Genomic DNA, 15,856 nt, shown 5'->3' on the forward strand with positions numbered 1-15,856 from the left:
TCCCCTTCGCGTACCTACACACTTCTCTGTACGGCTAAGTATGGTTCTGTAAGTTTGATGGGACAGACGAAACTGACAGTAGTAGTTGGGATTGGGAACTTGTATTCTTAAATACAATGACTTGGGTTGGTCTGTACCAATAAGTCTTCACTCTTACAAACGAGAAACAGATAATGTCACCATGTCATCCGAGAATATCGAAGCCATTTTGATTTTAAATTCTAAACATGGGTCATTACAATTATATGTACAACTATATGAAATGAGTTTTTAGACATTGGTGTGTTTTTAGACATTAGATATGCTTAATGATCACTACTATGAGCGAATCATTCAATGTATGACTTTAAGGGTGATCTACTCGTAAAAACTTAAACCTTTTAATCTATAAAATAAGTTATTATTGGGTGTGTTTGGTAATTTTTTGAGTGTGGAGGGTAATTTTACAAAAAAAAATAGAAATAAATAACTTTGAGTAGTTCATCTTGTTAAAATTAAAGGTAAGAAAAAAGGGAAAAAAGAAAAAGTCAAACTTTGACTTCATCTATATGGGCCTTGCATTTTGGGCTTTTCAGTGCTAGAAATGGGGGCCCATAGATAACCACATCACTACTTCAGAAAATAAAGGCCCATCATTACTTGATTGGACCCAAAGACTGATCTTAATTTGACAAGCCCATATCAGTATACGGGCCCATGCATCTCGGCCCATCAACTGGGCCCACCTCGTATAATCGTTGGATATATACTCCAAGAGTATTTTTAATAATAACGCTAACTTCAACTTAACTTAACTATGAATTAAAAACGACAAATGTCTGAATCTCAATGGATATATATTTTTAAACTAAAAACATAACAACATTTAAAAAAATAAAAATAAAAATCTTATTATTCAATGGTTGTGTTTATTTTAAACTTAAAATCACTTATAAAAAATATTCGATAGAGTTGCGATTTGTTTGTTTGGCTATTCGTACTAAGATTGAGATGCTTGAAAACAAAGTTTACCTGAATAATTTGACACTATGCATACATATATATATATATATATATTATTCATGCTACTTTATTTTATTTTATTAAGTTTTTTATTCACGGTCTTATTTGTCCAATAAATATATGATTACATTAATTAAGACCATAAATACTCCAACAATCCGAATTCCTTAATCCAAAAATAAAAAATAAAAATCTTGACATTGAAATTAAGAATTTATTAGAAACGATCTACAGCCAAACAATTATTTTTTGAATAAATAATGGTTAAGGAAATTTAGTGTATTGAATCTTTCAAATCAATCACAACTCTCATTTTTGACGAATGATAATTGTGTAACGGGTTGAAATTCATTTTGATTAAGATTGACGTAAAAAAGATGGAAAAGCATCTTAGGATAATGATAATTGATATAACTTAAAAGAATAAATTATAAAATATTTAAATTTTCAATTTTTTTATCTATAATATTTTTAAATTAAATTTAAAAATATGATAATCATTCCACGATTAAATAGATAAAAGCAAGTAATTTTAGGACGAGCCTGCCACTTCTAAAAATTTAAAAAAAAAAAAAAAAAAAAAAAATTAAAATATTATTTTAATACTGTTTAATTTTATTCTTTATAAATTTTAAATTTTAAAATCTGAGTCTTAACTTTTAATAAACCTTAATTCTTATAAGTCTGACATTTCTTTATTTTTTTAATTGAAATTATTGTCATGTTTTTGCTAATTAATAATAATTAACCTCTAATCGGTAATACAACGGTATTTTAACCAAAATCTTTTTAAACCGTAAAATTCAAAGATTATCCACAAAAACGAACTCATTTAATAGCAATATGTTATTTCTAATTTAAATCAAATACACGTGTCAAACAATGACTGCTCGAGATTAGAATCAGCCTTACAAAACTTGCCACGTAGCTGATTTGACCCAAATTCGGATATATATTCTGGATGACTAGGTAGCGATGCCTTTCCCTCGTCTACCTGTCTGTCAATCCATCAATATTATTATTTTTTCTTTTTCACAAGGTCAACATATACTACCATTTTCCGTCTTTTTCTCTCTCTATCTCTTTCATTAATCCACTTATTTTATCTTTTAATATTTAAAATTTATTATCCATTTTCATCTGTTAGGTACGATTATCAGTCTCACAATTTTAAAATGCCTCTATTAAAGATAAATTTTCATATAATTTTTAAAATGTTTCGTTCTCCTTGTCATAATAAATAACGATACATAACGAGTCAAAACAAACAATATTTAGTAACTAAGTTATTAGATCGGATTAGGTTGGAGAGCGGTAATGGGATATTCAGCACTACACTACAAATAAGGCTTGCGAGTGAAAAAAACGACAAGTTATTGGTGGAGACCTTATATGAAAAAGAAGTTTTCTTTTTATTTTTTGAAGGAAAAAAATAATAATAAAAAAGGTGGCGGCGGTCCGAAGTGATAATTCAAACAAGAATTTTTGAATTAACGCACAATTGTTTCTTTTTCAACGCAATACGTGTCAAGCTTAGAGAGGCTAATTCGATTCGTTTAATTATGGGCCCCATTTAAAATCTTCCCATGCTGGTCCCACCAAAACCTTTTCTATTTTATTTATTATTTTATAAATAAAAATATCAACTTGTATATACTAAAATGAGATATATTTTCCCTTAAATAATGTTCATGTTCGACGTGTTAGTTTTAAATGGTTCGTTTTTTATTATTTTAAATTCATTTTTTTATAGGAACAAATTATAAGTTTATATATATATAAAATAAAATAAAATTTAATTCTTGAGACGTGACAAATCAAAAAAAAGTTTATAAATTCATTACTAGAAAGTGAAATTGAGAATCAAAAGCATATAGCATATGCGATTATATATATTTATATATGTTTAACGATGGAATCAAAATCAATTTTATTCATTTTCTAAAATTTTAAAACGTCAATTTAAAATGGTGAAATGTAAATAAAAAAGAAAAATAAGTATTTTTTTCCTCCTCCGCCGTCTACTCTATCATCCCGACACAAACATTTTATTTGTATTCTATATGTCACATTAGGATTATAATTCCATTTGAAAAATTAAAATAATTAATCAATTTGAGAGAAAAAAAAAAGCATAATATATATAATGAACGAAAGAATTGATGGAATCCCATTTGTCAAAGATATTGTATTATAAAGTGAGTGAATAAAAATAATATATTCTTCACTCTAATAATCCCAATATTCTAAATACGTGGTGCATTTTAACATTAAGAATTGACATTACCTTTCATTTGCTTAACTTTTGGCCGATAATAAGAATAAATCTCCTGCGACCAACTCACCAACATACCTTATATTTTTATTCAATTTATGACTTCTACATACTTTATAAAGATGATTTGGAATTGCTTAAATTTAAATGGAATCGGTTGAAAATGAGTGTTGATATGCATACACCCACTCCTATAAATACCATCACCTTCTTCTCCAACAACCACAATTATTTGAGGTTGGAATAAGAAGCAATAGTAATAGTAATATATAAATGATGTCAAGGGGTGTGATAGAGCCACTTATTGTGGGGAGAGTGGTGGGCGACGTGGTTGATTTGTTCTCTCCAAATGTGAAAATGAGTGTGGTTTACAACTCCACCAAACAAGTCGCCAATGGCCACGAGCTTCCCCCTTGTTTTGTTTCCTCTAAGCCACGCGTTGAGGTCGGTGGCGACGACATGAGATCGGCTTTCACTTTGGTATCTCATTTCCCCCGCCCTTCCTCGCTTCATTTCCTTTCATTTTAGTGTTTTAAGTAAGTAATTGGTTATGTTGTTAGATTATGATCGACCCAGATGCTCCAAGCCCGAGTGATCCTTTTCATAAGGAATACCTTCACTGGTTTGTGCTCTAAACACCTTTATTCTCGAGTTTTGAGGTGCGTGTATGACTCAAATATAACCATCTCTCTTTATTGTCTCTCAGGATGGTCACCGACATTCCTGGTACCACCGATGCTTCTTTTGGTATGCTACTTCCTCCTCCATCCCCTAATTAAAGGATTGATTGTGAGTTTATAAATAACTAATACATCTCCGTGGCTATGAGACGGAAGAGCTTATATTCAAAGTTGGCAATATCGTATCATTGTGGAGTTTCGTGATTACTAACAAGTTTGAGTGCAGTTTCTTATTTTCGTACTCTTGATTTGACGCAGGAAAGGAGATGATGAGTTACGAGAGTCCGAACCCGCTCATTGGGATTCACCGTTACGTGTTCGTGTTGTTCAAGCAGCACGGGCGGGAGACGGTGAGATTATCATCGTGTTCAAGACAACATTTCAACACAAGAAAATTCTCAGAGGCGAATGGTTTGGGGCTTCCAGTGGCCGCAGTTTACTTCAATGCTCAGAGAGAGAAAGGCACAAGAAGAAAATGATATCAATGTATTGTGAAACTGCCTAAGAAGCTAAGTTAGTGGTCATTAATATTGTGGTTTCATTAGGGCCTTTGTTCTCCATCTCTGTTTCTTGTCTCTTAAGGTTCTTGTATTGTCTATTATGAATAAATTCTCTGTTTGGCCCCTCAAATTTGTTGTTCCAATTCGACTATAATTTTGTGTTCATAGTTCGTATTTTAGTTCTTTATCCCAAGATTTGATTGTTTACTTTTTAATTTAAAGCCATATTCTCTCGCATCATAACCTTTAAATTAGATTATTTGATTCCGAAGTCAAAATTTCTCTCCATAAAAATTGATTATTCATTCTATCTTCCATTCTTTCTCTACGAAAAGAAATTATTCATTCTTTTATATTAAATTATCAAAACTTATCTTTAAAGTATTCCTTCACATGAGATGAACGTGCGAATCTATCTAATATCTCCATCTCTAAATTGATACAAGATATTATACTTTAATCAATATACTCTAAAACCCTATATCTAATTATCCTTTTACTCTCGGGTTACTTTCTCTCTTCTAACTCTATCGAGACGGAAATGTTAGAAAAATTACTTTTTTTTTAAAAAAAAAAGATATTATTATTAAATTTTTGTTTAGTTTTAGCAATTTTGGAAAGATGGACGATAAAAGGAGATTATTGAAGGTTTGAAAAGGAAAGAGAGAGGGATACAAATTGAGATGAAAAGTGTCCTATGGCTATACAATGCTATGCACATAATTGAAGTAGGGTTGGGGGTGTGTGTAAGAATCTGATTGGTTGGCATTATTTAGTAGGGTAACTTTAAGGATCCAATTGGTGACAGGCAGCGTCTATAGCTAAGTGGTCCTAAATGGATACGTGGCAACCAATGAGATGGGTTCTGACGGCGTGTCTCTCTCACCACCCAATCAGTGAATAGTGAGCATATAAATGTTTTGCTGCTGTTTTCTCCCAAAGTTCCCCAACTTTATTGTTATTATCATTTTTTTTTTTAATTTTTATAATTTGGGCGGCGGACAAAGAGGCTTCGTCCACTTGCATGTCACATGTATTTCCTTAAATCAATCAAATCAAATGTTTACACCATGGGAACATATCACTTGAAGAAGTATTATTAATTTTTAAATTTTTGAATATTTTAATTTTATTAATCTTACTTAAAGATTTATTAGTTTAAATCTTCACCAAATTAAAATAATTAAATATTAACTAAATAATTAAATATTCAAATTAATTGTTTAATTATACCATCGCCAAAAATCTTAGAAAATGAAAATAATATACGTATATTGAAATGGAGATAGAAAGAGAAAAATAGGCCCACAGAGCCCATCTTAAGAAAAGTTGGGCCTTGGATGGATGAGTTTATGTAGGTTAGTTCTAGTGGGCCTTATTGGGCCGAATTCCATGGAGACCCCGGGTTATGAGAGAGGGAGTGTAGAACATTTTTTATTCGTTAGATAAATGGGTATGGGACAAAATTATACTCCCCATCCCTGCTCAATTCTCCGCTTTGCTTAATAAAATTAATTTGCAAATTTCTCGTGGAGAATCTACACCATGATTCCCACAAAAGTAAATGAAAAATTTTGTAAGAATGAGGATGAAATATTTGGTGGAGATGGAGACGGAGAAGGCTTCTCCATCTCCACCCACACCCTGTTCAATAGACATCTCTATTTGTGAGTATCGTCGAGTAATGCAGATATGTAAAGCAAAACCAAACTGTAGGCATTTTTTGAGTTGGAGAAACAAGTACATAACTACAACACACAGTTTCACAGCACACCAAGAAAACAACTCAAGACAAACATTCAGACAAGTTCTCCACACTGGTCATCGAGTCAATACCCGAACCGAACCGAACCACCCACCCAACCAACCAGAACAATATAGACTTGTATAAACCCGAAACGAAATCCCATATTCACGGTTCGTTCTTGACTAGAAACCGCTGTTTCGACAGTTCTCTGCCTGAGCTTTTTTCATGTCCATTCTACCATCTTTCCCATAAGCTTTGCATATGAGCCTACCCTTACCTGTCTGACAAAAGAGAAAATAAAGAAAGAAAAAAAGGCACCAAAAGCTTGCTTTCTGAGCAAGCATTATTATGATACTTGAAGGGCAGTTTTGATCTTTCGAATGGTGCAAAAAATGAGATTGTTAACCGTCTCAACCGACTCGACCGTGAGTTTGGCCGTTGGAAGATTATTCACCAGAATCTGGAATGCTACTGTGAGCAGACATCCATTATCATGCCCACTGTTCATGCCTGACTTCATCGATGCATCTTTGTCGTTGTTTGTAGCATTGGGGAGAATTGCAAATCCTGATGGTAATAGCGATACGTAAGCGGAATCTCCTCCACGCATCATCAAACTAACCGAGGCTGTGTCGACTGGAGCGTAAACAACCAGTGAGCCTGATATATCAGTCCAAGTCTCTTGCAATATGAACATGGTGCTCTCATTAGCATTCATGGGCTGCAAAACATGAATTTTAATCTTCAGGATAACAACTCAACAATACCAATCAATTTATAGACACAATTCAAGATCGCTCACATTAGCACGTAGGAGAGAAACACGGTTATCCGCATCCTGGCCTTTCGAGATACGAACCATCTCTAGCATTGGCCTACTGTTGGATAAAATATCCCACTCACTCCGTAAGCGATCATCTTGCAAGAATGCAAACAACCTCTGCTGAGTTACAGGCATCCAAACTGAAGTTGCAGCACTCAACACGATACCCGGTGGCTCGCCAGGCTCGTTGATGCTCTTTCTAGCCATCACTTTTACATCTTCACTAATATTACCAACAACCAGCTTGTCCCACTTATGTAAACTTGAACTACAAAGCCCCGAACAGAATTTATCCACCATACGCTGCGATAGCTTCAGCATACTTCTTCTACCGCCCGGAGATATTCCTGTTTTATATCACAAATGTAAGAACGTGAAAGCAAACACACCGTGCAAGGATCGAGTAACGAGAAAAAAATGAGACCTGCAGGATCTTCAGTGGGAATAGTAGAAGACATAAGAATCGCCAAACATTCGCATTGTCTTTGAAGGTTAGCAAGCCACCGTTGTGAACCGAAACCGACGCCTGAACTAATTAACTGGCGGTAAAGCTGGTGTATAACAGTCTCATCATATTCTGTATGTTCCACCCATGTTACCTACAACTAACAAACCATCCATGAATATGGTGACACCAAACAAAAGGAACACGTGAGATTGAGAGGATTAAAAACCTCTCACATCTTGGTCGAGATTACATGCAGCTTAAACTAGTTGAGTTATGCTTAAATTGGCTTTTAAATCCTTATAGAATAAGTTAAGAAACCAATGTATTCCGAAATCTTGACCTGCAGATTTCACGTAGTACTTTAATACATAAAACGGCTGTCTCGTATTTTTAAAATGAAGACAAAACGTCAGCGTGTCTCCTGAGGTTCTATGTTAGATGTCAGTAGACCAGATCTAGGTCATACACTCCCGTGGACCGAAAACAAAACAGCATCGATAACGGGCACAGAAGCAAGGCATCAAACAAAAACTAGATTAACATATTCATAAAAGGGTGCAGATTCCTAAGTTAAATACTATACTATATCTCAAAAAGCAGCCCATTATGGTGGATAATATTGATAAATAAGTCATGTTTGGGTGTGGCTGCCGGAGGAAATCCATGTTCCCAACTGCATAATATTTTAATCTCTAACAGACTTGAAAGAAAAGAAATCTGAAGCTCGCAATTACCTTGGAGAAACCATTAGGCATATCTTCCACAACACAGCCTGAAGGGAGCCTCCTGCAACCGAGAAACGTGTTCGAATCCGAACCTTCTCCAATGGAAACATCAACTACAGCCCATAAACCATCAGCATGCTGCCTGCAGAAGCGAAGGAACTTAAGCGTACGCACGGGAACCAGCGGGGAAAGTACTCGGAGTTCAGCATGCATCTGAATAAATGAATGTTTGTTAGTTTATATACGTATTATCCGCACATTAATGTCGTGAGAGAAGGGGAGGGTGGGGTGCATAGAGAGATACCAATTGTAATGCGCCGTTTCTAGTTCCACACATGCCACTAGTTATCACGTCGATTGTCGTAGCTCTAGCGATCAAGCAAGGAAACATTTCTGCCCACCGGTTCTATTTTAAAGCCAAACGAACAATCCGTTAGTCTCTCATCAAAGCGTTTTAACAATCAGTATGTTTTAGCATTAATCTATTATAAAAAGGCGAAAATACATACTGCATCCATCAACGTCTCGACAAGTGCCAAGCTGTTGATGATGACCATTGTAGAATCTCTGGTGGCCTCTGTTGTCCAATTAATGTGCTTCATGCCAGCTGAAGAAGGAAAAGTCCTTGAATATTCATCGAGGTTCAATGTCTCTCTGCTACCACCATCCCGACTTCTGATCCAAAGGGGGGCATCCGTTTGAGCCATCTCAACTAACTCATTCATAGCTGCCAAAGCAAAATCCACATATATTGTTCTGTCAAGTGGTATATCATTGCCTGAGACGCCTATTTCGGGCTTACTAATAGGCATCGCAGGGCCAGCACCGAAATGTCCATTTCCCAGCCCCATAGAATCAGAAACGGTACTCGACCTTCCGATTCCACTTCTTCCAACAGACAGTTCCAAGCAAGAGTCAGAACTTGGTGAAGAGCCCTGATTGCCAAAGGGTGAAGAAACTGGCCAGCCCAAGAACTTGTTGGTGACAGTATATAACCGGTGCAGTTCCTCTCTTAATCTGGCATTCTCAATTCTAAGATGGTGTTCTTCAAATGATAGATGACCAGGAATTGAAGGGCCACCACAAGTATTACATGTTGGATTAGCAATAGCATCCTTCATCACACTATTCTCGGCTCGGAGCTTATCGTTTTCTTGCTTAAGAATTGCATTCTCATGGCGTTCTATTTGTGTCTGATACATTTTCAAACATCGTACGTTATATTTACCTTCTTTGCCACGAAATTTTATGAACAACAGGATATGCAAATGCACACGAATAACGGTTAGCTGTTTACCTTCATCTGTGTTCGACGATTTTGAAACCAAAACTTCACTTGCTTTGTCTCCAAACACAGCCTCCTACTAAGTTCACTTCTTTGTTTATCATCAGGATGAGGGCATTCCTTGAAGAAACTAAACCAGACAACAAAAAGAAAGAAAAAGAAATCGAATTACTACGCATGTGCTACCGAAAGCCAAAACGATCAAAAGAGCAGATTAAAAGATGTACATCTCAAGCTCTTGGATCTGATGGGGAGTATGCCTATGGTACTTCTTCCCTTTCGGTTGTTGTTCGTCGTTAGCGTCTTGATCGTCCCCAGATAAAGCACCATCAATGTTGTCGCTGCCTGATCTGCTATCATATTCATCTTCCCTCATCCTCACAGCTCCACTCGGGTCAAAGCCATCTCCAAGCAGACACACTTCACCATAACCATCCATTTTCCTCTGCAACATAAACCAATCAAACAATTCATTTGCGGACAAGAAAGGATCCTAAAACTAATGCATAACACATGAAATTGGAACAAAATGGTTGATGAAAACAATGAAGCGATACACATGGAAGTGGAACAAAATGGTTCATACAGTGGAAGTGGAGAATTCAGAGGAGCTAGGAATTGAACTGGGAATAGGCATGATGATGAGGTTGTATTAGCCACGGCTCTAGATTTCAGATCAAACCCTCCAAAATTCAACAGATTTACACAATTATTTCCTTTTTTGTTTAGGGATTCCAGGTTTGCTTAAAGGCTTAAAAAATGGGAGTTCTAAGAGATAGAAGTAACCGTCTGGTTGATTTCTGGGTTTGACTATAGCAGAGTAATGAGATATTGAGCACAAACAGACACCAAAGTCTACATTTCTCAATAGAAAACAGAAAGTTAAAGCTTTTTCCGCGTCAACGCCCATGCATGAATCGCGACTTTTTTCACCTCTCTGTCTCTTATCTTTTGAACACTTTCTCCGTCCAGAAAATCAGTTGCACAACAGTACAAAACCCAAGAGGAACAGGACAAAAAAAGTCCTCTTTTTCCTCGTTTCCATCCAGTTCATATCTCTCTACCAAAGAAGGCCGATACAGTATGAAACAATACCCTAACATTCAACATTCTTGACCCCATATTTGTCAGACCCAGATTGAGAAAACAAGAAACAACCCAACAAGAAGCCAAAGGAAGACAAAAACGCCAAACAAAGAGGTTGCAAGCTTTTGTTTTCGTCTCTGTTTTCATATTCACACTGTACGCCATGAAATTTACATTACTAAAGATGAAAGACGTAGAAAAGAGAAACAGCCCATTGTTCTTCCTCTATCAGAGAAGCGGAAATGGAAGAAAAAAGTAGGAAGTGCATGCAAAAAGTGAGACCTTTTAGATTGCTTAAACGTGAGAGACAGTGAAAGGCAGAGAAAAAGGGAAGAAGAACAGAGTTCCGCCAAGAAATTAATGGAATGGAAGTTTCAGATTGTCGCGATGGGATCGGTGGAGGAGACAAAGACGTATAAAATATTCATAAAATCCTTCTCTGGTCGTGAGCTGAGCTTGATTGTCACTGAAGATCATGAGATTAAGACCCACAAATTAAAAATTCAAAGACAGTAACTTTATTAAGTTCTGTAGCTGACTTACAGAAAATCAAATCTTAAAAGAACACTCAAATGGGTGTTCTTCATACTATTATTTATAATCTTCTTTGAATCATAAATACGTTTACTTTACAATGCCCAAGTGACTTCTAGTTTTTCCTTCGATATGTATGAATTACATAATATAATACAATATTTAATACCCAAATCTCAGTTTTTTGAGAAAATGGAATATACCTTTTAACACAGTCAAACGTCTGATTGGTTGTCCTCTGTCGTGTTACGGACTGGGGGATCAGGTGTGTGCAGAACTACGTTAAGCTGGTGTTGCCACCAAGTTATTTTCTCAAAAATTAAATATCTTTCAATTTTACATTTTTTTTTTCTAAGACTTAAGACCGTCCACTAAGTTAATGAATCATGGCGGACCAAGATGGCATTCACCTCCAAGGTATCTCAGAGAAGATGCAGCTAACATCATCTATGCTTCACATTTTGCTTCGCCAATTCGAGAAGAGAAAGTGAACTGATTGCGCCTTCACTCCCAATAAATACATTTCATAAAAGCTCAAAAGGGCTTCATCATCACGCCCATTCTGAGCATACCCAGATATCAAAGCAGCCCAAAAAACTACAATCGACATTCCATTATCAGGGGGAATTCCATGAACCCCCGCGCCGAAATAAAAAGAAGGAAGAAAACCCGCCATTTAATCAACCCTGAAACTAGTTTCCTTGCATCGGCTTACGCAGAAGGACGAAATGAAGGGCAAAGATTTCGAAAGAAGAAAAGAAAAACAATCTTTGAAGATTTCGTAAAGAATAATGATACCAATAGCAAAGAAACAAAAACAAACGCGGGCTGGTGGAGAGTTGGTGCGTTGCGTTTGATTTCACTTCGTAAACGACATATCGTCTCATTGGCTTGCAAGTAACAAAATAAAGTTAAATAAATGGTACGATCAGTCGCCAAACCGTTGGCGACCCCACTCCCGAGTCCCACACGAACTGGGGTGAACAAAAAACGCGCTAGTGGTTCAGATTAACCGCGAAAGGAAACTTCTTGTAGTGGGATGAAGTGTGGGGAATCAACAGAAAGTGAAACCCCACGTACCCAGAAACCTAATACGCCATTTTCGTTCGCAATTCTATCAAAATGCAACCCACACCCTCAACCCTCCACTTGTAGATTCAACGACGATCTGAATTCCCCCACTCGAATTCTATTTTTTAACTGATCGATCTTGCGAGGGCGTATAAGATCGAAATGCAGAGGATCCCTGATCACTATGGCAGTTGATCTCTCTTCCTTTTCACTTCATAAAGACCCTTCACCAAACCTCACCATCCCAACTCACCCGCATCCAGTTTTGGATTCAGGGGGCGACGGAGTTTCAGAGAGAAAAAAAGTATGGCGAGGCAGGATATTGAGAGCAGGGAAGTGGCTGGGGGAGTAGCGAAGAACAGAGGAAGTACTAGCTTTTCCTCTTCCTCTTATGTGATTGAAGATACCGAAACCCAATGGACTTCATGGCTTGTTCCTATGTTTGTTGTGGCTAATATTGCTGTGTTCGTTGTGGTTATGTATATCAATAATTGCCCCAAGCACAATGATGGTCTCCAGGGGAAGTGTGTGGCTAGGTTTCTAGAGAGGTTTTCTTTTCAGCCTTTGAGGGAAAATCCTCTCTTCGGCCCTTCTGCTGCCACGTAAGGCTTCTTTTACTTCCCTTGTTATATTCCACTTGTGTTAGAATTTGTTATCATCGCGTTGCTTGTTTGAGAAATGGAATGTTATTTTGAATATGGGGTTTGATTAGTTGTAGTTATGTAATTAAGTTTTGATGTTTATTCTGAAGTTGTTTCTTGCTTAACCATTGTTATTATGTGGTTTTGTCTAATTTGCTTGGTTTACTTATAATTAAAACCCCTGCGATCAATAGTTCCAGAGGACTTTTGCTGAATTATTGCTTGGGGCACGGTTGGGTCTTAATTAGAATCTCATTAATTGCTTATGTTTATTGAATTTCTGATAGATTTGTGGGGTTTTGATTTCTTTTGTACTTCTTCAACAATGCCTTCTGAATGATGAATGACTTGTCCAAGTAGCTTTATAGATGAGCAGTAGGGAGAACAATGCATATTAGTTAGCATTGAAGAAGGCTTTTGGATACACTTTTTTCTAAACTTGAGCTAAGTGGTGAACTTTCTTGGTCTTAAGATGGACGATTGGAATGTCTTTCAAACTTGAAAAGAACCAACAAATATGGAGTTCTTTCTTTTATTGCAGATTGGAGAAGATGGGAGCTCTAGAGTCAACTAAAGTTGTGAATAAACATCAAGCATGGAGGTTGATTACCAGTATCTGGTTACATGCCGGTGTCTTTCATCTCATTGCTAACATGCTATGTCTGGTCTTTATTGGCATTCGCCTTGAGCAGCAATTCGGGTTTGGTATGTGCTGTTCTTTCCTTTATGAACTTAATCTTCTCAATAAGGTAATCGTTGCTTTTAAATCGCTAACTTAAAAGGAATTTCTGCTATTAAAAGTGTCTAGTCTTCTATTCAAAAGCAATTTAGATTCTTCTTCAGATGGTTAAAATATCTACTTCCATCCATTTCCCTTTCATATATTATATGTAGATCCTTGCCAGATGCATTAACATATAGCATATTACCCATATAATAATTTATTGAGAGGCTGTTCTGAGGAGAATCAAGCCTATCGTGTACTGTGAGATCCCACATCGGTTGGAGAGGGGAACAAAACATTCTTTATAAGGGTGTGGAAACTTCCCCTAGCAGACACATTTTAAAAACCTTCCGGGGAAGCCCGAAAGAGAAAACCTTAGTGGGCTTGGGCTGTACAAATACATTCTCTTTTCACTCCAAGAGAATAGCTGTTGTACTTCTTTTAAGGCTTACTTTTTTGTGGCTGAAGTATCTTTACTGCAGGCTGATTTGTTCCTGTAATCACTTGTGCAGTGCGAATTGGAGTTATTTACTTGGTCTCAGGATTAGGAGGGAGTGTACTGTCTTCTTTGTTCATTCAGAACAACATCTCTGTGGGTGCTTCTGGTGCTCTTTTTGGTCTTCTTGGAGCAATGCTTTCAGAACTGTTCACAAACTGGACTATCTATACCAACAAGGTTGTAGATTTTAGACAAGAGAGCCAAATGCATTACCTTTTACATAATAAATCCAACATAGTTTCTCTCGCGTTGTTTATGTTTGATCCTGTGATGTATTTGGTGCATCTTACTTCTATAGGCTGCAGCATTGATCACACTTCTGGTTATTATTGCCATTAATCTCGGGATTGGAATTCTGCCACATGTTAATAACTTTGCCCACGTTGGCGGATTTTTTACTGGATTTCTACTTGGATTCGTGTTGCTTCCCCGTCCCAAGTATGGATGGTTAGAGCAACGGAATCTTCCCGGTGGTGGAGTTGGTCTGAGTTCCAAATACAACACTTACCAATATGTTCTGTGGATTATTTCAGCAGTTCTACTGATTGCAGGGTAAGTCCATGCTCATATTTTCTTATGTAATCTCTGAAATTTATATATAGACATGGGAAGAGCACTGAATCAAAATGGTGATTTTGGCCTTGCTGCTTTTGTATAATTGTCTTGGTATCAGAACAAAATGAATCGTTTGCATGACTGCATACCAATTGGTTGTAAATATGCAGGTTCACCGTTGCGCTGGTGATGCTGTTCCGTGGGGAAAATGCGAACAGTCGCTGCCATTGGTGCCACTATTTGAACTGTGTTCCCACTTCAAGATGGAAATGTGATTAGCAATATCTTTAGAGAGATTTCATCATTTGGAGAATTAAATTTCTCCTGTAATTGTGCAGTTCATTAGAAATATATAGTCAGCACGTACAGTTTCTAGTTGCTTAGATGAACAATGGTAATGGTGCTATATGGAAGTATACGCTATTGTTTATGGGTTGTGTTCTCATCACTTGTAGTAATGGTTTGTATTGTTTCCAACAACTTTGGTGATTTATAAATATGAACAGATATATAAGCAAAAGCAACTGCTAGCCAAATACTGAATCATATCCCCAAACTTCTAATCTCTATGTTTCCCTAGGTTAAAACTTTATTGTCAAGATTAATGCACATCAAACTGCAGAACACCTTTAGTCATAGGAGGCTCAACCGTTATAGCACTTGTCAAGAGCTGCTCGACCTTCATAACGTATGGTTCACCCGACCTAGGAATGCCTTGCCTTGATGCAGTGATGAGACACAAAGATCTTGCTAATTTCCTGGATCGCCGCAGCGATTTTAGTAACTTCCAAGTGAGACTCTTCATATATCAACCGCAATACCACTACTGATCAGCTACCACCTTACCTGGCTTTGGCAGGGCTTCAAATTTGATCTCAATTCCAACAGCAGGTTCTAACTCTGTTCTCTTCTCTTGCACTCTTCTTTAGCCTTGTTTATGAATCTTACATTGAAGCTTGAACATTAGGATAGTTTTTTTTGTTACAAATACAAAAGAAAGAGATCTCATCAGTATTAACCAATACCCTTGTGACTGTTGCTGAAATTGAAACACTCCAGAAACATTCTTTCATTAGGCTTATAGCTAGGTTGATACGCTAACCCCTTAAGTTCAATCAATGGGTTGTCAAGTTTGATTGAAGTTCTGTATATAAAGCAACACTAAGAATAATTGAACAAAATTATTCTTAGTTCTCATAACCTTTTGTTGGTTTTGTCAAGACTCTAATACTTTTGTGTCTCCATTTTGAGTTCTTTCTTT

The 15,856-nt window shown here is 36.6% G+C and overlaps 3 protein-coding genes across 5 annotated transcripts; 2 read left to right on the forward strand and 1 right to left on the reverse strand.

The window, feature by feature from the left end:
- Window positions 1-3,501: 3,501 nt before the first annotated feature.
- LOC111810451 (CEN-like protein 1) lies at window positions 3,502-4,587 on the forward strand. Its single transcript, XM_023697157.1, has 4 exons — window positions 3,502-3,757; window positions 3,838-3,899; window positions 3,984-4,024; window positions 4,216-4,587. Exons 1-4 carry the CDS (start codon window positions 3,551-3,553, stop codon window positions 4,434-4,436), a joined length of 531 nt encoding a protein of 176 aa, XP_023552925.1. The 5' UTR covers window positions 3,502-3,550; the 3' UTR covers window positions 4,437-4,587.
- A 1,565-nt stretch (window positions 4,588-6,152) lies between these two features.
- On the reverse strand, window positions 6,153-11,442 carry LOC111810066 (homeobox-leucine zipper protein ANTHOCYANINLESS 2-like). 3 transcript variants are annotated; one of them, XM_023696614.1, is made up of 9 exons: window positions 11,309-11,442; window positions 9,713-9,930; window positions 9,498-9,615; window positions 8,710-9,393; window positions 8,505-8,606; window positions 8,210-8,413; window positions 7,452-7,626; window positions 7,007-7,374; window positions 6,153-6,925 (listed from the first exon to the last, which is right to left on the reverse strand). In XM_023696614.1, the coding sequence occupies exons 2-9, from the start codon at window positions 9,922-9,924 to the stop codon at window positions 6,551-6,553; spliced, it is 2,238 nt and encodes a 745-aa protein (XP_023552382.1). In that variant the 5' UTR covers window positions 9,925-9,930; window positions 11,309-11,442; the 3' UTR covers window positions 6,153-6,550. The 3 variants fall into 3 exon arrangements, with proteins under 3 accessions (XP_023552382.1, XP_023552381.1, XP_023552380.1); XM_023696613.1 differs by lacking the exon at window positions 11,309-11,442 and adding an exon at window positions 10,854-11,076; XM_023696612.1 differs by lacking the exon at window positions 11,309-11,442 and adding an exon at window positions 10,072-10,797.
- Window positions 11,443-12,152: 710 nt separating this feature from the next.
- Window positions 12,153-15,131, forward strand: LOC111810067 (RHOMBOID-like protein 3). The gene is made up of 5 exons (XM_023696616.1): window positions 12,153-12,778; window positions 13,359-13,522; window positions 14,054-14,217; window positions 14,339-14,592; window positions 14,766-15,131. Exons 1-5 carry the CDS (start codon window positions 12,483-12,485, stop codon window positions 14,872-14,874), a joined length of 987 nt encoding a protein of 328 aa, XP_023552384.1. The 5' UTR covers window positions 12,153-12,482; the 3' UTR covers window positions 14,875-15,131.
- Window positions 15,132-15,856: the final 725 nt, after the last annotated feature.

This window comes from Cucurbita pepo, chromosome LG14 (genome assembly GCF_002806865.2).
Source record: "Cucurbita pepo subsp. pepo cultivar mu-cu-16 chromosome LG14, ASM280686v2, whole genome shotgun sequence".
Taxonomy (NCBI): Eukaryota; Viridiplantae; Streptophyta; class Magnoliopsida; order Cucurbitales; family Cucurbitaceae; genus Cucurbita; species Cucurbita pepo.

Excerpts from the sequence above, each read along its gene's own strand:
- LOC111810066 (XM_023696612.1), bottom strand. The coding sequence starts at position 10,122 with ATGCCTATTCCCAGTTCAATTCCTAGCTCCTCTGAATTCTCCACTTCC. Across the intron at positions 8,607-8,709 it reads TCGAGACGTTGATGGATGCA|AACCGGTGGGCAGAAATGTT; the intron begins GTATGTATTTTC and ends GCTTTAAAATAG. Across the intron at positions 7,627-8,209 it reads TGCCTAATGGTTTCTCCAAG|GTAACATGGGTGGAACATAC; the intron begins GTAATTGCGAGC and ends TGTTAGTTGTAG.
- LOC111810451 (XM_023697157.1), top strand. The coding sequence starts at position 3,551 with ATGATGTCAAGGGGTGTGATAGAGCCACTTATTGTGGGGAGAGTGGTG. Across the intron at positions 3,900-3,983 it reads CATAAGGAATACCTTCACTG|GATGGTCACCGACATTCCTG; the intron begins GTTTGTGCTCTA and ends ATTGTCTCTCAG. Across the intron at positions 4,025-4,215 it reads TACCACCGATGCTTCTTTTG|GAAAGGAGATGATGAGTTAC; the intron begins GTATGCTACTTC and ends GATTTGACGCAG.
- LOC111810067 (XM_023696616.1), top strand. The coding sequence starts at position 12,483 with ATGGCGAGGCAGGATATTGAGAGCAGGGAAGTGGCTGGGGGAGTAGCG. Across the intron at positions 12,779-13,358 it reads TTCGGCCCTTCTGCTGCCAC|ATTGGAGAAGATGGGAGCTC; the intron begins GTAAGGCTTCTT and ends CTTTTATTGCAG. Across the intron at positions 14,218-14,338 it reads GGACTATCTATACCAACAAG|GCTGCAGCATTGATCACACT; the intron begins GTTGTAGATTTT and ends TTACTTCTATAG.